This window comes from Zeus faber, assembly GCF_960531495.2.
Source record: "Zeus faber genome assembly, chromosome: 6".
Classification (NCBI taxonomy): Eukaryota; Metazoa; Chordata; class Actinopteri; order Zeiformes; family Zeidae; genus Zeus; species Zeus faber.
In genome coordinates, this window is record NC_137201.1 from 7,828,087 (window position 1) to 7,855,762 (window position 27,676).

The 27,676-nt window shown below is 45.3% G+C and overlaps 1 protein-coding gene across 1 annotated transcript in view; it reads left to right on the plus strand.

The window, feature by feature from the left end:
- Window positions 1-27,676, plus strand: part of LOC307231612 (neural-cadherin-like) — a gene marked incomplete at both ends in the record, with an annotated part of 99,964 nt that overhangs the window by 7,292 nt on the left and 64,996 nt on the right. Inside the window, 5 exons of the mRNA XM_080002377.1 lie at window positions 17,760-17,957; window positions 21,153-21,378; window positions 22,965-23,169; window positions 24,325-24,436; window positions 25,968-26,217. Coding sequence (XP_079858503.1) covers window positions 17,760-17,957; window positions 21,153-21,378; window positions 22,965-23,169; window positions 24,325-24,436; window positions 25,968-26,217 — 991 coding nt within the window. The remainder of the gene's footprint in view (window positions 1-17,759; window positions 17,958-21,152; window positions 21,379-22,964; window positions 23,170-24,324; window positions 24,437-25,967; window positions 26,218-27,676) is intronic.

The following is a 27,676-nucleotide window of genomic DNA, read 5'->3' on the forward strand; positions in this document are numbered from 1 at the left end:
TGGCCGGGGCTCAACTTGTGGTGGCTCAAGAAAGGCACCGATAAATACACAAGGCCCAGACCGCTCAAGTTTTGCCGGCGGTGAACTGTAAAAGGTTTTTCGCTCAGGATCACTCGGAGGGCCGAGTCGCCTCGCGAAATGTTTTGACATCCCACGAAATTTGCATTCCAGAAAAGAACAGAAATTGTGGTAATTAAGCGACGGCAGTTCGCACTGCAAGAGCGCGTCCTTTGTCTGAGAAGATGGAAATGGCTTCCCCGCAACAGAGATGGCAGAACAAAGGCGGCGATTTCAATTGTTTCCGCGTTTGCAAAAACCACCCCCACCCCCACCACCACCCCCACCCCCCCGACAAAACAAAGAGAGTTTACATCTCAGACAATGAAGTCTTTTTGAAGATCATGTCCATCGCACGGTTCACTTATTTAATCAATGCCGGGATGTGGAGATGGAAAAACCTCATCATAGGGAGAGGAGGAGTGATTAGAGAGGCAGGTGTCCCCCATGCAGAGAGGAAATGGAGAGCCATTCCAGCTTGATGAGCGACATCCAGGCAACAGCACGCAGGGTAATATTTACACACACCTGGTTGTGTGTGCGTGTGTGTGTGTGTCTACGTGATCCCCTGCCGTTATCTGACGAACCAGACCGAAATCAGACGGATAAATAATGCGAGACAAGGAGAAGGATTTTATTTCCCACTTTCGTGTTAATTTATTGCGTGTTTGTCGCAGTGTATTCTTTGGATGATATTTTTTGGGTTGTTTCAGGGAGTGCATCCGTCAGCGTGCCGTTTTGGTGACAAAACAAGCCCAAAACAATCGCGTCCTGTAACTTCTTCCCAAAATCGTGATTGGCGTGGGTTTTTTTCGGGGTGACATCGGGTTGCGGTTTTTAATGACAACGTGAGGTGTGTGTGCGAGGGAGGGTAGGCGGAGGACCCATGGGAGCGGAGGGACATGCCCTCTAACAGCAGGTGATATAGGATTTTTCCAAACAAGCAACCACATTTTAAAACAAGCCCAAAGTCGCATATTATAAGTGGACTTGGCCACCCTGCAAGTGATATTCATTACTTTTAGTGAATATACTAAATGGTTATTTTTCATGAATGTATAGGATTTTCCCAAACAAGCAACTACATTTTAAAACAAGCCAAAAAATTCACTCAAATCTTTCAAGTGACTTCGGAAGACAACAAGCCCCAAGTTGCTTATTAGAAGCAGTCTTGGCCACCCTGCTTTTGATATTAATTACTTGTAGTGAATATATGGTTCACTTTCAAGCCCAAATTCGCTTATTACTGTTCAGGCGGACTTGGCAACCATGTTTGCGAGCACATATCTTACGTGTGACTTTCTGGTTTTTATACATTAATTTTTTTCTTAATAATATTCCAATTGCCAATTTGTTGTCCATTCTGAGCCGAGCCACTGGATACACACGTCTCTTTTTCCTGCTGCCTCTATAAACGGTGTAGGCACTTAGTGCTGACCACTAATCTGGTTCATATGGTCCCTGCTGTCTCATAATGCCGCCTCACATGTGCTCCTAATGGCCCGGGTCTCCAAATAGAATAGAAGAGGACAGCACATGCACACACACGCACACACGCATACACACGCACACACGCACACACACGCACACACACAAAAGTCCGGAGAACGGAGAATGAGTCACTTCTGTGCATCCCCCATCTATGTGGAAAGATTACACAAAGCCTTTATGGTGGCTGCCATTTTTCAAGCCATTGACGACTTTGGTATTACTTCTGCCCCCGCTGACCCGTCCCGGCAGAGTAGTTTTAGATATTCACGTTGATGAATGTTTAGTTGTTAAGTTGCCTTTGACGGATTTCCTCCGACGTGGAGCTCCCTCGGACTTGCATCTGTCAAACGGCAAATTGAGGATGTGTCGCTGTAAACCGACTTCTGCCTCCCCGTGATTAATCACGACTTTGGTTCCATAATGAGTCCCTCGGTGTGCCTTAATATCCGAATTGATTGCCAGATCACCATGTATTTACACAAGCAAATCCTCACAATCAAACCCACCAATATTGTAAGGTATAAATGGAAGATTACGCTCCGCCAATATAAATATCGGATAATCACAGCTTTAGGGCATTAAGGACGATTATTATTTGTATTTACGAGGTATGTTGAATCGTAATCATAATCGTAGATTTTGGTTGGTAATGTGCCTCTGATGGGGGACTGTTGCCATGGCAGGGGGGTATTTTTCCCCCCTTTGGTCTGGATGGTGTTGGCCCCTCTCTTGGACACTGTGTCAGTGATGAACATTGATCCCGTTTAATCTTGCTGGCTTGCCGCTAATGCTGATCCTGATGTGCGAAGGGAGATGATGGTCTACACGGGACAGAACTTTTACTGGATTAGATTCTCTAAATGAGGACTTTATCCTCTTCCTCTTTCCTCTGTTCCTCTTTCAACAATTTTCCAGCCACATGCTAATGTACAGTATTTTGCATGCGACTAGCACAGTGGATAGAACGTGGTGTGTGTGTGTGTGTATGTGTGTGTGTGTGTGTGTGTGTGTGTGTGTGTGTGTGTGTGTGTGTGTGTGTGTGAGTGTGTGTGCATGTGTGTGTGTGTGTGTGTGTGTGCAGGCATTGGGGGGTAGTGGGGGGTGGCCTGCCTTAGCACCTCCCCCTTTGGCCCTTGATGTCCCGGTGGCCTTTCTATCGTTCGTTCTTTTTTTGCTTTTTTTTTTTTACCGTTTTTTAATCGAGGTAGCGGAATTTCTGGGCAAGATATGCATATTCATGAGGAACACGTCCTCGGCATGCCTGGGTTCAGGACGCCAACGATCTGCCCACAATCTGACAAATTCCTTCAAATGCCGAAACAGATCTGGATGGGCCGTTCTAGGCAGCCTGGGAACCAGACCAATCTGCAGCTCATGTTTCGTTCACTCTGGCAGAATACGTCTGGCCACCCTCCCATTCAAACAGATTTCCACCGGACCTTGCCAGGGTCAGGCCAATCACAACCATTTATCTAATATGGGGCGGGTTTGATACAATGACCGAGAGCTGTTGAGGCACCTTGCCAAGATGGCTGCCACTGATGTGGAATGGTATGTTGAATCCACTATTGCGACAGTAGTAAACAAACTGGACGGTGTATTTTCCCTAAAAAGCTTTCCTTGATAAAGATAAGGATAAAATATAAAGGCACTTTATTAATCCCCAAAGGGAAATTCCAGAAATAATAAATAATATAATAATAATAAAGATTTGTTTGCCGTACTTCGGGATTTGGTGAAAGTCGAATTTACCAACTCACTCGCTCAGCGCTACGTCACACGGTTCCTTGCTCTGATTGGTTGTAGGTCCATCCGATTGCGTCTGGAGACATTTTGGTCTGCCTCCGTTGGTAAAGCCCCTTGGAAATCAAAAACTAACATAGAGATTCCAGACTAATACGCATTTGCAAATTTGTCTGGGGAGGAGAGTCGCAAAAAAGTTTGATTAAAAAACCTTTATTTCCACAGGTGAATCCATTAAAAAAAGCCAACATCTTTTCCCCCCAAACTTGACTACTTCATCAGGGTGTGTGGATATATAAGTCTTTTGAAATCCCACTTTTTTGTTCCAGAGCGTCCCGGAACCCCCATCGAGATCAGTTATTTTTACCTTGTACACTTTCCCTCATACTGCATACGAGCCTACCTTCACTACTTCTTTGTAAAGTACATATTCCACCAGAGAGTGGCACCGGGGCGTTTTTCCCCCAGTGCAACCGGTTAAGGCAGGGGTCTCAAACTCAACTTACCTGGGAGCCGCTGGAGGTAGAGTCTGGGTGAGGCTGGGCCGCATCAAGTATTCCACAAAGAAAGGGAAACTTCTTTTCCCTTTCCTATTGCAACACTATGCTGTCTTTATTAGGTCACTGATTACTCTTGTTGAGTCCCCCCACTTCCTAAGTCCTCTGTACCTTGCACTGGGTGACAGCATATATTTTCCTTCCACTTAGTGTCACTCCGGAATCACGTTTCAACCAAGTGACTAACGTGTTGGCTAACTTGTCAACAAACACCACCGTAAGCTGTCACGAGCCTGAGCTATTGTAAGTGATAAAAAAAATATAAAACGCCCAGGGCAACGACTCGGCAAAAAGGTGCGTGTGAGAAAAACGTGCGGGCCGCACTAACACTAAACTTTAATGTCAAGTAGGGGGCCACAAAATATCGTCCTGCGGGCCCCTAGTTTGAGGCCCCTGGATTAAGGCATCAGAGCAGTAGGGCTGGGCAATAAAACGATCTCCATACTTTTCACGATAAAATCTTCCATGATAACGATGATACATTTATGCGTTTTACTTTCAATACGGTACGATAGGGAGTCCATTTTCCTCTACCTACAAAGACACCACACACTCTCCAGCTAGGCAGTGTGCAGCGGGGAGGAGGTCCCCAGAGCTGACGCCGCGGATCTTCCTCAAACACCGACTTGAACTCAAACTCGCCCTCCTCCAAACGTCTCCGCATATAATCACAGAATTTCTCTATGTAATATATATTTATTATTTATTTATTATTATTATTTTTTTGTTTACATCATTTTAATTTAATTTTATATTATTTATTCAGTTTTTAATGTAAAACCTTATTATTATTATTATTATTATTATTATTATTATTATTATTATTATTATTATTATTATTATTATTATTATTATTATAAGGCTTATTATTTTTGAATATATATCGTCATAATTATCGATCCATATAAAAAAACATATTGTGATAACATTTTGGCCATATTGTCCAGCCCTACTAAGCGGCGTGGGCATTAGTAAAACTCTCACTTACCGTCTACCTGCAGTGGGAATGCGGTCCGAGCTGTGACGGGCTCCTGTTGGAAGACCTCCCCGCGCGCTGCAGTTCGCCAACTCAGAGCCAGGTTCTGGTGATAGATTAACACTGTCTCACCCGCACACCGTGGCTTGTTTTCCTATTAAACCTGTGATGCACCCTCTGTTGATTCTGCCCGGCCCTGGCTCACTGTGCTGTGCTCGGGTGTATTTGTGTGTTTGTGTATGTTGCACAATTCTGTGTTCATCCTTGTGTCTGTGTGTGCGCGCGGATATCTCGACGTGCATGGGCCTGGGGGAGGCGGTGATATTGAAAAGGACTCCCAGGGACAACCGCCATCAATCACAGGCTCAGAAGGAAACAGGGCGGAGGATGAAGAGAGCGGAGAAAAACGGAGGTCGGCGGAGGAAGCAGAGGCTGGTCATGGCGGTGAAGCAGAGAGGGCTCTGGACGGGTGCGGCGTTGAGGTTTCGATTGGGTTGGCCTGTGTAGTTTTTATCCCTCAGAGATAAGCTGAGGAGCTCTGCTCAGCGGCTTCCTTCAGCCAGTAGCCAGAGCAGTACAAGAGCAGGCGATAAGAGCGCGTGAATGGGGCAAATTGAATTAATGCCGCGGCACGCCATAAAAGCCCTAACTATAATGCATTTTAAAAATCTCATAATGAGTAGAGAGCTGAAATAATTTCACACTCCAGTGCAGAAGATGGGCTGCTAACAAATTCCCGGGCTGCACCGTCACTGCCCGGCCTTTCGTCATTTAGTGTGACTGTGGGCGCTAGGTCCAAATGATACTCGCTGTTACTTCCACGGGTACTGCGGTGAGAAGCGGGGGAAACATTATCAGCAAAGGTGTTGAACCTCAAACAGAGCTCAAACAGAGCTGCGAGGGGCTCCCGGGTCACTTTTACAGTCGGATGAGGCAAAGGACACATCTGCTATGAGAGCACTCCTCCATTACTCTCAATTAATGGCTCGTTCAGCATGTGGGAGAACAGTCGGAGTCAGACCCTCGTCCCCTGCGTCCATCCCCCCCCCCCCGTTACAACCCCACCCCCAGTCCACCACTCACCCACATACAGACGAACTCGCACACAGATCCACAGAAATATGTAGGCCTGGTTCACCTCTCTATCCATAGACACACAACAGTGCTTCATACCAAGTCCCCGCGTCGAGCAGAGCCTCTGCTCGGCCGACGCACTCTCCCCTCCACGTTATTGCGGTCCACCCATCGTAGAATCTGAAATTACCTCTCCATCATCAAGACACAAATAGAGAGGGAAAGATGGCTCTCTGAAACACAGTAACCCCAACAGACGGGGGCTGATAAAGACTAATGACCAAATGAAAGCCTCCGGTGCGAACAGTAGCCTTTTTTCTTTTAAGAGCGGCGGAGAGCTGCATGACGATGACCAATTCAGCCATTTCCTCTCCTTCGCCTCGTCTCTTTGGTCTTCAAGCCCTTTTCCATGTATGCTTTTGTTTTTTTCTTCTCCCAGAGTTCTACCGGGGGTGGGGTTCGAGATCCTTCCGTTTCCCGATCGAGCTCGGTGCATGTGAGCATCTAACCATGGCAGTTATAAGTGGATAGGCAAACACTGACGCACATGACTACACAAATGAAACAGGCTTTTCCTCCATCATCAGAGCATCCCCGCGCTGACATACATCACACGGGCACGGACGCCTCGCGCCCGTCGACATTCATGCGCTCCTTCGCATGTGTCGAAAAACGCGAGCGTGCGTGCGTGCTTGCCACATGGATGGACAAACAGCAGTCACATCATTACAATTTCCACGGACTGTCATCGGCAAAACGCTCGCGTCTACACCCAGGGATGCGTGCGTTCACTTCCGGAAAACAGGAGAAAAACAACCAATTCCTTACTCCCGACGGCCCTCAGGGGAAGCCCAGAGCAGGGCAGCAACAGGCCAAAACAATTCATGTCTGCATACCCTTGGGATCCGTTTACTGAGGGAGTTTTCATTGGAAGGTTCCATATCGCAGACTACATTTACATGAACTCTGTGCAGCGCTGTCAGTCGCTAAGTGCGCGGCGGCGTGGGGACGTGCGTCCAGGGCCGGCTCTAGCCATTTGGCCGCTCTAGGCAAACTGTCGACGGAGGGCGGTGGGCGGGGGGCGTCGCGCTAACAGTGAGAATTCACTGCGTCACCGCGACAAACTATTGAAACGATGCCCCTCTATGGCATTGTGGCAGACGCGGGGGCGTTGTGACGGCGCTGGCTTCTTCCCGCCGCGGAACCTATCTGTGGGTAGAGTCGCCCACAAGCATATGCTCATTTTGTATTCTGGTCTTGAATGTGCCATGTTTTTTATTGCATTAGCATACCTGAAACACCGAATGAGAGCCTGTCCTGGAACCACGCTATAGCCGGGATCAAAAAACTAGAACCGCATTCGAGGTTAGAGAATACTCATGAAGGAAACAGAAGGCCTCGAACTCAGAGAACGCCGAATAGTTAGGGCGTCAGGGCTGATGGAAAACAAGTTCAATTGGATTAAGCAGGAAGTTGCCCACTAAATTAATTTAGAGGCGGATTAGAAATAATTTCCTCCTGGAAATGGGTTGTACTGTACGCATGCTTAACTTGTCGAATGTAGTTATGGACATTTAACGCCGTGGTCCCGGTGCACAATGGCCTGGTGTGCCTGTTTGATTTCCGTTTTCATTTTGTATCCTGGGACAAACAAGTCGCAAAACCGTTGTGTTGTTGGAAAGGAGTTGGGGCCGCGCCGCAACAAGATGAAATTGCGCGCGTACGCCCGTTATTGTTCTTCTTCTCATTTAATTAAAATCTTTCCCCGCGTTCCTATTTGTCGTCCCATCGACGTGGCAATGAATCATAACTTTAAATTTGAGCTTTGCTCGATGAGGTGCGATAATGAGTCGGAGTCATTTATTTTGTCATTTTCTGTGTCATTAGAGGAAGGAGGAGGGGAAAGAAACCGCTTCCTCCAGATGGATGTGCACGGTTTCCTGTGTCTTGGCCCTAAACCATGGAAAATAAAAAAAAGTAAAAAATAACTGTCAGCCTCCAGAGCTTCTGACGCTTCCACACCGCAAACGCAATTTACATTTTTTTTTTTTTCCCGCCGACATGACACACAGAAAAACGGAACGACCAAAATGACAATCTGTCTCAACTTGAGAGTGGGCTGTTCGGGAGCGTGAACAGAAAAAAAAATCTAAAAATCGGAGAATGCCCAAAGAAGTGTGATGTGTGGTGAAAGTACAGACATGAAAAGTCTTATTTCAGAGGGACTTTCATTTTCGTTCCTTTAAAAACGCAAAATGTTTTTGTAGGAGCCATGAATGGATTTAATGTGAATTTAGAATGAATTATAAATTGATAATGTTGTGGTGGTTCATAGTTTTGGTTATTTTGTTTGTTCATTTGATTGCTATAATCAGGTGACATGGTTATGGGCGGGGACATTTTTATCATTTATATCACTGTTCAGCTGCATGGCAGAGGTTAGAAAGGGAGAGTGGAGTGGACTGTAGTATATTTCGTTGACGGCTGATTTGGTCTAGGATTATTTGATTATTTGAGTATATCTTCTGCCCCTTATACTAAGTTGATTTCTTTAATTATTAATAGTGATAAAACTAATATTTTGATCTCTGCAAATTCTTTTATTTGGTAGTCCGTCAGACAATCAGCAAACAAGATCCTACCTCAGTCTCTCAGCGACCTATATTTTGTTTCCAGTAGTCACTACAGTTTGTATATAGATATAATATATATGTATTTATGTAATAAATACAAATATGTATAAAAAAAGGATATTTTTTATATATTGTTTATTTGATATCTATTTTTTGGATATTTATTTATATTTACATTCATATATATTGTATATACATATACAGTATATTTATTAATCTTATATACAACCTTTTTTCTATATATAACATGAAAAATATACCTATATATTGTTATATTTGTTATATTCATAAATAACATATATACGTTTTCTCTTAATTATCAGGGGAACGGAGTACATTTCCTTGAACCATTGTGTAGCCTGCACAGCATCATATTATGTTCAATTATACAGTATGTGGTATTATAAGCTTGTTTGTCTCTGCAATCTTTTCCCCTCTACATTTGCTGTGTTGGCAAAGCTGAGTTTGTGTGTGAGTGTGCGTGCGTGTATGTGTGTGTATTCTGTGTACACTGTACTGTGTACTCTCTGGTGGAATGTGTGTGTGTGTGTGTGTGTGTGTGTGTGTGTGTGTGTGTGTGTGTGCCATGTGAGTGTTTCTCATCCTGGCTTCTGCTCTCCACTGTCTTGTTTGCTCTCTCCACAGCACCTCTGCCCAAATCTATTGCTTGAAATGTTTAAGTCTCTCCGCTAAGTAGGACACATGTTTTACTCGGGAGAAGTACGGTTTGCACACTGGCAACGTCCCTCGGCCTTTGGGGTTTTAAAGTAGACCGGTTTTGGCAAGAAACCTGCCAAGTGCGCAACCGCGGTTTAAACACGGCTACGTAACAGGCAGGCGCAGGATGACCAGGTGATGGAAGATGTGTTCGATTGAAGGGCACTTAGTCTTTGGACACATTCAGTGGTTGAGGTCAAGTCTACCCCATGGTGAATGCACCACCACCACATCACATCACAGTGATTGCCAATCAACGCCTAGGACCCGCTATTTGGTACGCATTCGGCCACGGACCGCAACCTGAGGATGATTTCATTGTTCACCGAACAGGTGAAACTTTGACTCACAAACTGAAAATAATTACTGAGAGCAAAATTAAAGTCCGAGGCAAAAAATAAAGGCCAAGGCATTGTATACAATACCTATTGAATGTGACTGATTTACACCAACTGACACCAACTTGACACGAACTGAATCAAATAAACAAAGACTCTGAAAATCCAATGACTCATATTACCGATGACTTGTCAAGAACCGCATCCTAAAAACGAGTCGACCCTTAATCACCACGAACAGTCCACTTTCGGTGTGAAACTTGTTCTGAGCTGGGATTCTGGCTGGAACTGATGAATTAGACAGATAAGTACAGCTTTGCCATTTGGATCTTGCAACACCAGAGCTCATTTCCATCCTGTCATTTTTTCAAAGTGGAAAACTGCATTTTCACGGCACACCTGGCGAGCTCACACGGCCGCGGCGTGGTGGTCGAAAAACTATAGTTAGGGAGATGACAGTGAAACCAGGATCAAGACAGTCATTGTTGTACATTCTCTGTCGTACAAATGAAAAAAATGGTGAAGTGTATTGACGAGTAATCATTTTGCTGGCGACCCCCTGGAACCTCTCGATGGACCCTTCGAGGGCCCACGGTCCCCACGTACAGAACCCCTGAGTATATCGTACCCAACCGTACCGACTCGCCCGTTCGCTACGACCTCAGCCCTCCACCTCCTGGAGGTAGAACGCGGCTCCTCCAACGTGCCCTGACCAGCCCGAGACAAAGGCGCGACCATTTTTAAGGTCCTTCACTACGTCCGACATCGGAGCGTGGTTCGTGGTACACTTCCTCTCTCTCTGTCCTCGCCGCTGCCACCTGGATGTGTCCGGGCGGCTCTAATGCTATTCGCTGTTGAAGTGCTGGCGCATGAACGTGCATAGGGCGCAGAATCTGAAAAATAAAACAACAAAAAAAAAACGGAAAACCTGCAATTACTCTAAAGAGGTACAAATTCCTAAATTTTCACATTGGTTAATTCCGTACACGATACATTACAGCTCGTTAATGCAGAAACTTCTCCCTTGTTTCACCCGGGAGAGGTGGCCGATGAACGATTCTGCGAACGATTAATAATTGCGTGCTACGATAGCTGCACGTGTGAGCAGGATAATTGAATTTGTGCGTGAGTGTGTTCCAGAGTATCTGCTCGTGTGTCAGCGGTGAGAGAGGAAATAAAAAGCACGGGAAAAAAACGGGAAAAGATGACAGAGCAACCAGAAGTGTGAAGAAGAGAGAGGAGTGAGAAATTGAGGCTGTAAGATAGATTGTGTCTGCATGTGTGTGTGTGTGTGTGTGTGTGTGTGTGTGTGTGTGTGTGTGTGTGTGTGTGTGTGTGTGTGTAGTATGTATTGTTAGTACAGCGTGTCAGTCACACTGAGCCTCTGAGTCCAGAGTGTGCAGTCCAGGGATCCTGGAGTTAATAGATTTCCGTCCCAAAGTACTTGCGAGCGCTGATCTCCTGCTGACTGCTCCACACTCTGCTTTAGGCCGAGGGGGAGGGAGGGAGGGAGGGAGGGAGACTCTTTACCTCCACTAACATTGCCTAATGTACCTTATCACCCCCCCCCCCCCCTCGGGGCCGGTTTTCCCTTCCTCCTCTCCTTTTCCCCTCTCCATCGCGTCTTCACCCCTCCTCAGATTGGTCTCAGGTGCAAGCCATCCCATAATAATTTTGTCTTCTTCATCCTCATCCCCGCCCTGCGTCACAAAGTGCCCCTCGTTGTTTTTCTCACTTCGCCGGCGGATCACATTTGAGAGGAAGCGGCAGCAGGAAGCTGTTCTATTTGTTCCCACCACACAGCCGTATCCGGGACACCCCCCCCCCCCCCCCGCCCCCCTCTCCCAGCTCAGTCGCCATCCCTCTCCCTCTCTTCCTCACCCCCCCTCCCTCTCTCTCACTACCTCTCTCCTTCTCTCCCTCTGTCTCCATCTCCCTCCCTCTCTTGCTCTCTCTTCCCCTCTCTCTCTCTCTCTCTCTCTCTCTCTCTCAACTCTGTCTCCATCTCTCTCCCTCTCTTCCTTGCCCCCTCTCTCTCTCTCGCCCCTGTCTCTCTCTCTCGCTACCTCTCTCCCTCTCTCTCTCGCCCCTGTCTCTCTCTCTCCCTCTCTCTCACTACCTCTCTCCTTCTCTCCCTCTGTCTCCATCTCCCTCCCTCTCTTGCTCTCTCTTCCCCTCTCTCTCTCTCTCTCTCTCTCCCTCCCAACTCTGTCTCCATCTCTCTCCCTCTCTTCCTCGCCCCCTCTCTCTCTCTCGCCCCTGACTCTCTCTCTCTCTCTCGCTACCTCTCTCCCTCTCTCTCTCGCTCTCTCTCGCTACCTCTCTCCCTCTCTCTCTCTCTCCCACCTCAGTCACCATCTCGCGGCAACAGGAAGCTGTTCTTTTTGTTCCCGCCACGCAGCAGTATCTGAGACAACCCCCCCCCTCTCTCTCTCCCACCTCAGTTGCCATCTCTCTCCCTCTCTCCCTCAACCCCTCTCTCTCGCCCCTCTCTCTCTCTCTCTCTCTCTCTCGCTACCTCTCTCCCTCTTTCTATCTTTCACCTCAGTCGCCATCTCCCTCGTTCTCTCCCTTGCCCCCTCTCTCTCGCCCCCTCTGTCTCTCTCTCTCTCGCTACCTCTCTCCCACCTCTGTCTCCATCTCCCTCCCTCTCCCCCCCCCCCTCTCTCGCCCCTGTCTCTTTCTCTCCCCCTCGCTCTTTCTTTAAAAAAAAACCCAAAACGCCCCTAACCCTCCCCGTCTCTGCCTCTCCCTTTCTCTCTCTGTTTTATTTTCCTCTGCTGGATGGTCCTTATTTTTTGATTTTTTTTTTCTCTTCTTTTTTTCCAACTTTATTTATTGAGTTATTGATTTATTGATTTATTGATTTATTTAAAGAATACTCTAAATAAAAAAATGCGCCTATACCGCTGGAACACAGAAAACTGGAATTCAACTCCCCTCTCTCTATCTCTCCGTCTCTCCCCGCTCTCATCCCTCTTCCCACACACACTGAGTGTCCTTGTACTGTGGGCAGTGTATATATGCACAGTAGCACTTGAGACAACTTTTCCTTTTTTTTTTTCAGTATGGGCAAAGCCACTTAGCAGCTTTATATAGCAAGTACCCAAGGAGAGGATTAACTGTCGGAAGCATCAACACAGTGGCCCGCAGTCATTCCCAACATGTGTGTGTATGTGTGTGTGTGTGTCTGTGTGTGTGTGTGTGTGTGTGTGTGTGTATGTGTGTGTGTGTGTGTCTATGTGTGTGCGCAAACACACACACACATACACACACACACACACACACAGACACACACTCACAGACACACACACACACACACACATATGCACACACACACATATGCACACACACACACATGCACACACACAGACACACACTCACAGAAAACACTCACAGACACACACACACACACACACACACACACACACACACACACACACACACACACACACACACACACACACACACACACACACACACACACACACATATGCAAACACACAGACACACACACAGACGCACGCACACGTGCAAGGGTGAACTGGCACTACAGTGCATTCTTCATTACCATTCCAAAGCTGATGGCTTCTAATTATCTGCCTGGGCTCTGATCAGTCTGTCTGTAACAAGCTAATTAGACGCAGTCTTGTACAATCATAGCCATTACCACGGAAACACGGCCGGGAGATGTAGCAGCCAGCGGGTGGAAGGTGGGGGGTGTGGGGGAATCCCGCTTTAGTCCCCCCCCCTCGCGACGACAAAATGTTAAGTGCCGTGGCTTTGATTTCCCCTTGATTAAGTTGCCTTTTCTAAAATCTTCAAGTTTTTCGGAACCCTTCCACTTTCCTCAGGAACTTGGAGAAGTGATCCGAACCGATCTGACATTTTGTGGCGGGAAAGAGAGAGATCATTGATTTGCTGCTCTGCTTTACACCACCGCCGCCGCCGCCGCCGCCGCCGCCGCAGCGTCGGCTTCCTGTTAAACGCGGCGCCGTCGGGAACTTTCTCCCCTCTGCGGCGAGAGCGGCTTTGAAGCCCGAGCCGATCTTCCTCTTCCTCCTCCTCCTCCCTGTGTTATTATCCCTCTAACAATCCTTTTAGGAACTGTCACACATTTCTTATGCCCATTGTGCGGCGGCGGTTTGGGCTCGCGCTCCCTGGCGAGTCGAAAGGGGACGTAGCGCATTGTGTTTCGTCTCAGCAGCTCGACAACACACGGGGCCATTTTGAACCATAAGCCAGTTTAAAAGAAATAAGGAAGCTGCGCCGCCTCCGTGTTCACATCCAGCCCAGCCAACGCTTTAAAGTTTCCTCTATCGCATTTACATTTTAAAGACTTAATTTCTTGCGGCTTAGCAAACATTAGCTCAGGGAAGAAATGACAAAATAAAACCCAAAGTCAATCGGCAGTAACGTGAAACGTGATTCTTCGTTTTTTTTTTATACTGACTCGCACGCGGTGACGGGAGATTGAGGCGGCCATTTGTAACAGAAAAGCTCCTGAGCTGTGACAAAGCATCTGCGGAGTCAACTCCCCCCCGGGTTGCCAGGTTGGGAGAGGATGTGGCAGAAGCTGGATGGGGATTAAAAAAAAAAAGAAAAGTACACAAAAAGCCTCCGGTCAAGTACAGGAGAACTATTACGTAATGGGATTTGAAATTCATAGTTACTTTTGGCCCTCAGGTAAATCACCTGTGTATGTGAGTGTGTGTGTGTGTGTGTGTGTGTGTGTGTGTGTGTGTGTGTGTGCGTGTGTGTGAGTGAGTGAGTGAGAGAGAGAATTTTTAAGCCTGTGAATGTGACAGTTCAATATAACGGTGTGTGTATACATATGTTTTTTTCTTGTTATTATTATTTTTTCCTTTATTTTACCGGATTCATCGAATGGGGATTCAGACTCTTTACAGGAGAGACCTGGCCGAACGCATCAGATCATCCGATCATCGGATCGAAATTTCCACTGCATTCTACAACATAAAAACATAAACCATAAAAGGAAGTGCATCGCAGTCTCAAACCATATTTGAAACCTTGAAACGCGGAGAACAAAAATTGAATGGAAAAAAGTGGAAATCTAGGAGGGGAAACAACATTGCTTCCCGCTTCATTAACTATTGACGGCTAAACATAAACTCCGACGGTTTGAGGGTATAATATCACAGGTATTGGCGGCAGTCATGTGTCAACACGAGATAAAGGAACGTCTGAAGAGCTGCCAAGCATTTCAGTAAGCGCCGATCCTCAGAGGCCATCTGCCTGACCTTAGGGATCAAGACCTCTCTCTCACACACACACACACACGCACACACACACACACACACACACACACCCACACCGACATAGAGACATGCACACAAACACACACACACACACACACACAAACACACCTTGGCGGGTCAAGCCTCTGCACACAACCCTCGGCTCTTTTCTTGCTTCTCGCCTTGTGGGTTTGCAATGTGTTCCACGCTCGGGTCAATTTGAGGCTGTGTAATAGCTGCAGATTGTCAGAGTCTCTGATTTAATTTCCCCCCAGTACTGGACTCAAGAGCCTGATTTTGTGCATTATTACTCTGTTGCTGTGCTGTGAACATCTATCATTATTGGTGGGATTATTATTATTATTGTTATTATATTATTATTATTATTATTATTATTATTATTGTTATTATTATTATTATTATTATTATTATTATTATTATTATTATTATTATTATTATTACAGGGCCAGCTAAACAGCTATAACCTTCAGGTGTTCAGGCTGATGACGGTAAACCCTGGTATACTAGGCTCCAAAATACGGCATACCAAATCGGCCACAGGGGGCGTTATAACACGCAGACGAACTTGAAACCCGTTTGACCTCAATACCTTAAAGTCGTTTCTCATGCTGAACAAATTTGCCTCGACAACATATTAAGTCTGTCTGGATGGATTTTCCATCGTCTTGGAAATTTTGGAAAATCTTTGAAAATCTGCTTCTCCTGAACTATAAATTCAAACCACAATAAAAATGTGTATGCAAGTTCCATATGCATGCCTGGACAAAGGGACAAGGGACTGGAAAAAGAACGTCTGTGATATTCAGAGTTCTGAGTTGCAATATCTAATCTAGTGGCAGGTCCTTGAACGAATCAAAGTCTGACCTTGCCGGGTCCACCAAGGATAGCACTCTCAAGGGCCGTACCAAGTTCACATTGATGGCTATAATATCAGAGACACTATATGACTTATAAATGGTAAAGTGGAATTTAATATCTTAAGCCGTTGTGAGAGACCCTATGCGTTCCTCTGAATGGATGGTATTGGACGCTGTATTTGGAGGTTGTACACGGTGAATACTTTTAGAGACTGCTTGCAGCTTTGACTGTTGTCGGTTGATGGAGGCAGCTCATTGTTATTGTAAGAGGAAAAAAGAGCCGGAAATTCTTGGAATTTTGAAGCCTCAAACGAAATCTGGAAAACCAATTTCTGCATAACACACAAACACAGTCGATGTCTTGTTTGAACCGCGCTGGCACAAAGACCTTGTTCACGCAGGTGCATCCAAATCGATCCCCATACAGAGCAGATATTAGCAAAAAACAGACCAAAAATGAAGCAATTTTAAGTCCGACGTGCCAGTACGCCAGTCCAAAAAATGGTGAACCTGGATAAAACATTCGGAAACACATACTTCGGCGGAAGCTAGATACACAAATTTGAAATGTTCAGTATTTCTAGTTATATGACATGTCACATGTGACGTTTGAAATTGAACGATATGAGATTAACTGTACGGCCCTTATTTACTATAAATTCCAGAGGAAAAATCAAAGCCACGCAATGGTAATTTCCCACAGAAATATCACTGAAAATCGAAGACAATAGAGAAGCCGTTGTCCAAAAATCCAGTGGTCAAGATAAGTCACGCAATTAAAAAAAAAAGGTACTGAAGAAATTAAACGGGCAACCAGGAGACGGCAGACCCGGTGGAGCCCATGCTGCCTTCAAGTAAACTCGGAAAATCGTGCTGCGTTTCATATAACCCGGGAAACTGTAAAACGCAACCGACACGACTAAACTGGACTGTTAAGTATTGATAAATTATACCATAATAACTGTAATGTGTACCCAAAACTAATAAACTGGACCCCATGTATTGCTGCCTGCAGCAATATTTATTATTATTATATTTTATTATTTATTTCCTACTTCCAACTGTGTAGTATCATCGGTTACATGTTAAGCTACATTTTTTTACCAATGAAGATCCTTGCGCCCACCTTTACCCACTGCTGCCGCAGCATTCTAACTTTCCCTTCAGGAAAATGAATACAGTTTCCATCAGATCTAATCGAGTCTAATAATTCTGATGGCAGGTATGTGCGCTATCAGTTCATATCACGCCTCCGACTCCTGACACAGAGATGAGAGTGTAATGCGGCGCTACACCGAGTCATCCTCGGGCGATGCACTGCCCTCACACCGGCCACCCCGGCTTAGGGTGAGAGACTTAGTAATTGGATTCCAGGAATCTTCTTATTCACTCCGGTGAGACTGTGTGGAACAGACGACAAAATGCCCACAGTCATGAGGCATCATCTCCAGTTCCCCGTGGGAGGATCAAGGTGGGTTTTCACGGACCAGGGCAGATGAGCCCCGCCCAGCCTCTCCCTCCCTCTCCCGTGGGAGAGGCTGCGTGGCAGGATGGGAGCCTCCTGATGGAGGACGGGATCACCTCCACCAACCTCCACCAAGTGCTGCAGACAGCCTCCAAGACATTCACGCCCACCAATCTCTCTCTCTGTCTCTCTCTCTCTTGCTCACCCTCTCTGGCCTGGCAGCAATTTGAGAAGGGGGAGGGAATGTAGTGAAAGAGGTCAGAGAGATAGACGAAGAAATTGCTACCTTCAAGACGGCGCAGCAATTTACCTTGACCAGCACTCTGCTGCTGACTGTCAACGCGTTTGCATCCGTCCCATGTTAGGTGCAGAATTTATTTTCTATCTCCTTTGACTTGTGTTATTTCACATTTTCACCCACTGGTTCATATCAAAATAAGCCTCTCCTATGTGCCCTTGCTGCCTTGGCTGTCTACCGCAGCTTGTCTCCCTTCCAAGTTACAGTTACTTGACAGCTGTCACTTTAAAGAAGCACATCTCCTGTCACTGTCCCTGCGCTGCCCCCTCAGGCCCAGACTGGTACCTGAACAAGGTGAAGCTGAAGATCACCGACGTCAACGACAACGTTCCGGAGTGGAGCATGGAGCCGTACCCTTATCTGGCCGTCGTCTCCCCCGAGGCCCCCCCCGGCACGGCGGTCTACCAGCTCCAGGCCCGAGACCCGGACGAGGGCATCAGCGGCGAGGCAGAGTTCTTCCTGTCCGACGGTACGGGCTGCACTCTCTCACTCCCACACCTATACTCAAATAAACGCAGAGACACGCAGTGTTGGAAGAGGTACTCAGACCGTCTTGTTAGTGAGTTAGTGTGTCTAGTGAGTCTAGTGAGTGAGTTAAAGTACCAACACCATCACACAAGATGACTCTCGTAAAGGCAAAAGTCGCACATTGATATTTCAAGTATTTACAGTATTTCTCAACACTTAGATTGACTTTAAAATGATCCCGGCGAGGTGTACGGAAAACATAGGCATGCTTCATGAACTGTAATGCGTGTCAACGCAGCAAGCAAGCAGCCATTAAAGCAGGCAGCAGTCCAAGTCAAAGACTACTGTATATACTATATATACTGTTACTCTCCACCACTACACACATGTGCACACACACAGAGTAAATGAAGGGGATTAAGGAAGTGGTAGATGGGCAAATATGATCACAGGGTAAGTTACGATTATTTACAGGGTTCTGGAAATAAACAGAGAGAGAGAGACACAGTCATCACATAGACAGTTATTCATCAAGTCCTAAACTATTTTTACTGTCCTCCAGTGTTCATTCCATCCTCGGTCACATCCAGACAAGCACACGCACACACACACGCTGTACACACACACACACACACACACACACACACACACACACACACACACACACACACACGCACACGCACAGTCACAGGCTTTCACTATTTCTTTTCTCACACATGTAAAATATTTCTGACACTTTCTCTTTCCCTCTTCTGCATCATACTGAGCCAGAGAGAGAGACACACACACACCCACACACACACACACACACACACACACACACACACACGCACACACACACACACACACACACACACACACACACACAGCGGGTTGTTGGAAGGCTGCCATAGGCGTGAGTGGACCCCATGCTGCTCCGTGAGGTGGCTTGGGGTCCGTTAGCGTTAAAATAAAAAGTGTGAGTGGGGTGGATTTAATATTCGTGGTCAGAGGGTTTAGAATTCTCTGAACCACATAAGTCCATTTTTAATTTCCCAGATACTCATCAAGCATTCTATTCTATCCTAATATATTCCATTCTATTCTACCCTATTCTATTCTATTTTGTTCTATTCTATTCTATGCCAGAGGCTATGATATTGAATTGTATTCCATGCTTTTCTATTCAATGGTATAATATGCTAGTGTGTTTCATTGTATTGTATTGTATTCTATGCCATACTGTGCTTGTAAATTCTATCAAAGTCAGAATCAGAATCAGTTTATTTTGCCAGGTACATTTAGATATACTAGGAATTTGTTCCGGTGACAAATGGTGCGTTTCTCTACAGACAAAAAATGTCCTTCGAAAAAAAATGTACAAAACATAGAAAACAGAAAAAAGCAGATATATGAAATATACAGAATATTCAAAATGCTATACCATGCACAAATTATATAGGTCTAAGTTATGAATATGAATTGATTACTGAATACTACTAATATGCTGTTCTATTCTATTTTATTCTATACCATCCCTTCTCATTAGCTCTCATTAGAAACTAACGACTGTGATGATTGGCACCCAACTAAAAACATCTGTATGTGCAATAATAAATAAAATAATTTATGGCGACACATGCCAATGTGTTGGAATGCCAAACATCACGGCAATGACAAATTGGACATTTGTTTCCTTTAATCCCGCCTTTCAAATACATCCCAATAGGCTTAGCTGGAAACATGTAAAGAGGATGACTCCGGTTGACCTTACCCCATGTGAAGAGTTCTGTGGAGCTTACCCGGTTCTTTGGTATTTACAGTACTTTATGAGCCGGGGGTTCTGATTGGTAGATGAGATTAAAATATTTGTACGTGGATGAAAAAGCCTTCCACTTGTTATCTTCTTTGGTAAGATCAGCGTATGTCTGTTTGCATGTGGTCTCCAAAAATGTATTAAAAGCTTATGTTGTATTATAAACTGCGACACAGAAGGTCAATGTTTATTTTTCCTTTCATGTACATAATATCTGCAGACGGGTGCTTCTTCTTTCTTCCAACCTCCCAGATGGTGCCACAAACTCAAAGGTTTCCGAGAGTTGAATTTCCAAGCGTGTCTTGAATTTATGTATTCAAATGTATTACTTATGATGCTAATTTGGAAACTTTTTTGAATTTAACAGTTGTTTTTTTAAAGAAAGCCGAATTTGGAAATGTGGAAATACCTCTTTGGTTTTGTGAAAAAGAGACCTTTGTTTTCAACCAAAAACATATTTAAAAAATATTCAGAATGCTTAATTCGAATGCAAAATACAAATTTAAATTCCATTTAGGTAGGGGTCTAGGGTTCGACTTTATTAAAATTCAAGGAAATTCATGTTGTATGTCTATTGACTTCATGCAAAGTACAAATCAAAGAACTGGAAAAAATGCTACAGCTAAGAACAAAGACACACAGATACACAGATTGAATTAATTCTCAATATGAATAAAAATAATGGACAAAACATGTTGAAGGGAAACCTTCAGGAGATGAACAGCTCTGACAGGATTTTCCAGCTTGATTATCCATCAAGCAGCAACATGTGGATCACCACTTTATTTAAGGTTTAAAATGTATTTAAGACTGGTAACTGGTAAAACGGGGAGGTGTAGAGCAGTGGCGTAACTGCGTAATGGAGAGGGAGCGATTATTATAGATGTATTTATTTTCCTCCGTTTCCTACTTGAACTAAACAAAAAAAGCCCAGTGCGTCCCTTGTGAGTCAAGATTCAAGAGGTTATTTGTCACATACATGTACATACGGTCATACATATATGCAGTGAAATGTCATGACACCCTGTGATTACGCACAATAAGCTCTAAAAATACAAAAAATACTAAAATGTGCGTAACCCCAAGGGCAGCCCCAAGGGGCGGCGCCACAATTGCGATTCTGGGTTCTATAATTATATAATAGTACTAATTGTCTGTCTTGTATTAAATATACATCTATATCCCCCTAAATGAAACTTGCCTTAACTAACCTCCAGTACTTACCTCACAGAGTAGAAGTCCTGGAATGTCACACAGAGTAGAAGTCCTGGCATGCGTAATATGTGTGTATATGTGTGGTTTGGATGAAACCAAGGGTCGGTTGATCCAGTAGCCGCTCCCAGCACGCCATGAATAAAGGTGGATGTTCAACACCATTGTCTGCCCCGTGTCCACCTGCAGGGGGCGACAGCTGCTTCACGGTGGACAAGAAAACGGGGCAGGTGGCCACCACGGGGCTGTCGCTCCAGAAGGACCGGGAGTACCTGCTGAGCATTGTGGCCCTGGACCGCCTCGGCAGCCGCAGCATCCCCGCCATGCTTTCCGTGGTGGCCGGGGCCCGGGCGCCCCAGTTCACCAACAGCACCTATGCCATCTCCATACCGGAGAACACGCCCGAAGGACAGCCGTGAGTACTATGGACCGGTAATGTTCCGTGAGCTCTCCTGTATATATATATATATATATATATATATATATACAGATATATATAAATCTATTAATTTACTTTATTTTTAATTTACTTAACAATTTATGGCTCGACAGCAAACAACAAACAACAAAGGCTCTAGGTTACAGCATAATCCTATATATCAATAGGACTTACGCAGCATCATTTTCCAGCCACTGGCAATCCATACAGTTGATAATAAAGTATAGATACAGCAGAAAAACAATCCAAGTCCATACACACTTCATTCACAGTTAGGAGTCAAGATGCTGCTGTCGGCGCACTAGTAATAAACAACACAAACTTCACCGTGAGACAAAGCGTAGTCAGGTGCAGAGGTCTTCACGGGTCGACCCGAACCCGACCAGCTGAGGCCCGAACCAGGACCTGCCCACGGTTCGGGTCCATCTGTCATTATCACCTCAGACATCAGGTTGGTTCTGTAATATACAGAGAAAAATGGGTCCGGCATTCATTAATGGTTCATATTTATATATTAGAATATAATTTTGGGTGTCGTGAAGACCTCTAGTCTGGTGTCAGCGCATCAATAATAAACACAACAATGCAATATGTACTGTACTTCACCCACGGAAGCCAGTCTTTCTTGGTGAACCACTCACCTTGATAAAACTAGGATAAACGTTCTGCCCCTTCATTTGGTGAGGATTTAGAAGTCCTCAGGTGAGGATTTAGAAGTCCTGGTGTTCATCATTAAGAAGCTGTCGCTTCTCTTTAAATCAAGGGAGCACTCAAAGTTGACATCAAGTGACAGTGTGAAGGCGCTTGTGCAATCCACAAAGCACGTTTACGTAAGAAATGATATGTGCTCTCCAATCAAAATGAACACCTACGCAGAAAGGCAGTGTAGCCCCATGCCTTTCCACCTAGATGTTGAATGATAGGGGAATGGACTGCGCATGTGCCATCCTGCAGCACCTGCTGAACCTGCTTCTATGGAGGTGAAGGCAGAGAGACATGCTGCCCTGTGACGCCAGCTGCCAGTCTGTCTGACACCCTAAGCGTTCCATACAGTGCAGTGCACCGAGCTCCAGACTTGCTGTCTTTGCAACCTGGTGTATTTGAGTACATTACATTATTTCAAGCATCCAAAAAAAATTCTAAATGTTAACAAATATATATATATTTGCTTTGGTATTTTGAAATTGAAAAAAATTACAATAATTTTAGTATGCTGTCTAAATGGAATGTTGTTATTATTACAAGAGCGACACGTCCGTGCTATAGGCATGCAGAGGAAACAGGTACAATACAGATACACACAGATTTTTCAAATGCATGCACTCAGCCTCTACTCAAAGGCGTTATGTTCCCTCCCCTGGCGTACTTGATAATCATAGAAACGATGCTTTGTTTGAATGCCTATATTAGAGGACCGTATATGGAGCTTTAGTAGAAGTCATTGAAAATACAAATGCACATTGCATTTCCATACAAACATTCTTTGAAAAATACACTGAGGCTGCCTGAAGGCCAAAGAGTATAAGAGTAGCTGCAAATCAGTCTCCTCTTTCACCCTGCAGTTTCCTGGTCGTGCTGGCCATCTCCTTCCAGAAGCAGCCCATCGGCTACAGCCTGCTGATCAATCCTAGCAGCCTGTTCAGCATCAAGCAGGAGACCGGGGAGATCAGTCTCACCCGGACCCTGGACTATGAGAGCGACCAGCGACGCTACCTCCTCATGGTGCGCGCCAGCGAGGGGCCCGGCAGCCTCAGCAGTGCCATGGAGGTCAGTTTGATCAGGGAGCGACCGAGAGAGCAGGCCACGGGGTGTAGAGCGAGAGAGAGTGTGAATGAGTCACTCAAGAGCTTACTCACATATGTCAACTTAGGCAAAGTAAATAGAAGCCAGGTCCGTGCTGCTGCTGCATCGCATCAGTCACGCAAGAATGTACTCATTTTGATGAATCTGAAATGAAACCCATGCCTACACTTTGTGGCCCTGGCTTTTGCTGTGTGAGGTTTTTTTTACGCCAAAGGATGTTTAGCATGCAGGTCGGATTTCCTTGGAAAAAAGAGACAGACCCAGTGGCAACGGGAGCTGTGCATTGGGTGACCTACGTAGAGGGGCAGCAAAGTTTGTAACTGTCTGCAGGAATGGCCATGGTTGGCTGGTTTTGAAATGTTACCAAGTGAACCGTGCTTCTCAAATTATCTCCTATGTTTTCTTACAACCTCTCCCTCCATCGCTGTGTCTCCCTCTTAAGTGCCTCTCTTCACGTGGTGATCCGGAGCTGGAGTGTAACATAATATTGAAAGCACTAAGTTGCTTGGAATGGGAACTCATAATCATAAAACTTACATTCGCTAAGGGCTATTTCCAGTCAAACTCTTCACATATTCAGGATCTTGAATAATAAATTAAGAGATTTTGTTGCCCAATTAATGTGTCAGACGCTTATTTCACACTACTTACCAGGCAAGAAATCTCTTTCTGCTCAGCCCAATGTTGTGGACTATCTGATAGAGTATGGGTTGAGAGAAAACCTATCCCGGCTATTTCAGGACTATTACTCAGCTGTCACTTCACACTTTACACATAGTGATGACGGGGGGCTTGCAGGGTGGAGGGCGGCTAAAGGCCTTTGTTGGGAACACAGAGTGAGGCACACACATGCTTACATTTCTATTTTTGACTCAGGAAAGTCATGAAGTGGAAGATAAAGGCTCCGTCGAACTAGGATCTTGGAAACTCTAAAATGCAATTTAGTTTCGAGGTCAGCCTCCTGTGCGGGGAATTTCCTGTGGCTGTCTCCTGGATTTAAGAGTTGCTAAAGAGTTGGAGTTTTGTGTCCCAACACTCACTGATCCCGTGCTTTTTCTCATTCCCCTCCTAATCTCTGTCCTGCTTTCGTCATTTCCTCCCTCCGCCGGCGCTAATCAGGTTCAGGTGTTGATAACCGATGAGAACGATTGCGTCCCAGAATTCCTCCAGTCTATATACAGCGTGGATGGAGTCCCGGAGACGGTAACCACGGCAACCTCCCTACTCCAGGGTGAGACTTCCGACCTCGGTGTCGCACGTCCAACTGTTTCTTCTCTGTCCGAGCCGCTGTGTCGTGTGGAGACCTGTCGCTCTCTACCAGTTCGCCGGGAAGCCCAGAGCAAGCTGGCGCGATTCAAAGTTCAAATCTCATTAGCCCCACTGTGGATGGGCAACGTCGCCATGTCCATACTGAAGAGCTCCGATGTGGTCAGAATCCAAATGACAATATGACTCCTCCTATTAGTAGGCTTTGGAGCCTTTATTTTGATCTATCCGCCACATAAATAATTTAATTCCGACTAGTTCCCATTAGTCTGTGATGCTGCCTTATAATTATATCTTGTGATAATAATCCATTATCATGCCTTTCTGTTTGAGAGGCATACAATGCACGCCAGAATTATTCCAGTGCTTGGTAAACATGTGAGCAAGAGGCTCTAAACTGAGTTATGAGCAACTTATTACAAATATTCTCTGCTTGGTAATTGACATGCCGTTGATCAGCGGAAGAAGTGTAAAGATATTAAATGTGCCATAACCTTTCATGTTTTTGTGGCAATTATCACCTAAAAGTTTGCCGATGTGTGCTACTTCGAACGCCCCCCCCCCCCCTCCGGTAACTATGTATTTCATCATAACCACTTTGGCAAACATGATTTATCTGAGATTTATCTTTGAAAACTGCCCTTTAAACAGCCCGCGCAGGCATTGTTGGGATCTGAATTGCCTGAATGATTGGGATTTCTTTTTTCAAATTCCTCATTTTCTCCGCTGCCGTGGAGACTAGATGGTTGACAAATGTCAACATATGGCATCTCAAGGGAGTGAATCCCGACCAACCCTCTAACTCGGCATCAAGGAGCGAAAATAAATACATTACGAGGAATTCACTTAAAGAATCTATAATAAAGAATCTCTCGCTTTTTGTTTGAGATAGCCGGATTCTGGCAACTTGACCTGACATTTTTGTAAAAACTGAAATGTAGGTTAACGGAAGAGAATTGAAAGTGTTTACGTTTATAGACCACTCGAAAAGCTGAACGGGAAATATGCCAGCTAAAATAATTAATATGTTTCATCTGAGACGGCCCTTCAAAGAGGGGAGTGTAAGGGTTTTACCCAAAACTTATTTTACTTCGGAGCGTGCCAATTACTCTGTTGGCGTTTTATCAAAGAAATCTATTTACGACTGATTGAAGTCAAAAGCAGATGTACTTATGATGGTTAGAGTATCCCCCCCCATCTTTTTTCATATAATGGATATAATGGATTTATAATGGAATATAATGGATTTTTACCAGTTTTTTCTGTATTTTGCGAAGCGGTTTAGAAATCTGAATTTCAGGACGCTGCGGGCGCACTGGTAATCGCAGCTGCGTTTGCAAATGATCTATCACATGTAGAGAGGCTGCAGAGGGGTAATGATCATAACAGTCATTTAATCAATTGTTTGTTGCCACCTCCTAAGCTTGTTCAAATTCGTAAGTATAAACATATCCTTTGTCGGTGGTAATTAATTATACCTCCTTCCATCCTGCCAGTGTTGGCCACCGACTGCGACTCCGGGCTGAACGCCGAGCTCACCTACTACACCCTGAGCCCAGAGTTCAGCATCTCCCCCCACGGGACCATCTTCCCCGCAGGCCCGCTCGACTATGAGAGAGCCAACCACCTGTACGAGTTTGTGGTTATGGCAGTGGACAACGGCGAGGAGCCGCACTCGGGCACGGCCACGGTGCGCGTCCGGATGGCCAACATCAACGACGAGGCCCCGGAGTTCTCCCAGTCAGTGTGAGTAGATCGCCACCGGAGTCTCGGTTTCTGAGAGGTTCAAATTGGAACGTTGCATCGTATTGTGAAGCCATGACATTATATATAGATGCACGAACAACATAAAAATAGTCTATTTAGATCCACATTGATGCTTTCTTTTCGAGAAGTTGTTGCCACAGTGAACAAAACAACTTTTGTTTTCCATCTCATCTCAGAGATGTTTTGGCTCTTCAAGCAGACAAACCTTCCCATTGTGAAATCAGAGAGCTACTGGGAGTTGCATCTCACAGTACCTCCTTTCAGAGTATTTATCACCTATCATGCTGCCAACGCCATCCTGCTTAAATAATTTCTCCACCCGGTCTGTCTGCACTGGTGTGGTGTACCACTGCCATCTTCAAAAGGTCAACTCAATTTATGTGGATAGAGGTGTTAATCACAGCCATCTGGCCATCAATACAATCTGCTGCTCACTTCACATAAACACATTGTCATTCTTTTTTTCCTGTCCTATGGTAATCCTACTTTCACAGCCTCTCATCAAGATTAGCTGCAGCCGCCCAACGCTGTAGTAAAACCATGAATCCGAACAGCAAAGCGGTGATTTTCTGTTTTTTGTAGAGAGCATGCAGAAAGGGAACATACTGTAGCGAGGCAATCCAGTGTGTCTAAGAGTGTCTTTTGGCAAAGGCCAACGAGAGGGCGGCAGTGGCTGTCACACTGACTTGCTGCATTCATTCGCCTAAATGAGTCAGGCCCAGGTCCTGTCTGTCATGTCTGAGAGACTTTCACCAAAAACCTCAGCGGGGCTTTGTTTCTCCCCTTTGTTCAAATTCCAAGATGCCAGTCTCAGTGGAGGGGACATAGCGGATAGACAGGCAGGCAGCCATCGATAGAAGTGGGGAAACATGTAACCGAAGAGGGAAACAGACCAAAAAGTATGTGTGCGGTGCAGGTAAAAAGGGAAATATATACGGGAGAGAAAAATAAAACTTGCGTGACAAATAGACAGAAGAGAAGTGTAGAGATATGTAGATGAACAGGAGGAAGCTGTTGGAAGGGGCACAAATAATTTAGGCTGACTGATGGATGGATAGCGAGAGACGTAGGATTCCTGCCAGGTAGCGTTTGTTTGAGCTTGTCTTCACAACTCGCTGAGAAGCTTTAAGGGCAGAGAAGGACAAACTGCCCCCCCACTCACTGAGATACAAACAGACAGATCATCACTGCTCATATTTTTGCTGCACATCTTGGCTGGGTCGACACAAAACGATGAAAAATACATCGAAATGAGGCAAAAAATTTAAATTAACCAGCATGCATTGATATTTGGTCCAGAGATCTCAAGGTGTATACTGGCAAGCATGTTCTTTTTTGCATTCATCAGCCATTTTCACTCCAGTGATTTAAAGCAAAGGCCACAACATCATCTAAAAGTCACCTATGAATATTTGGCTCCAAAAAATGCATGACAACT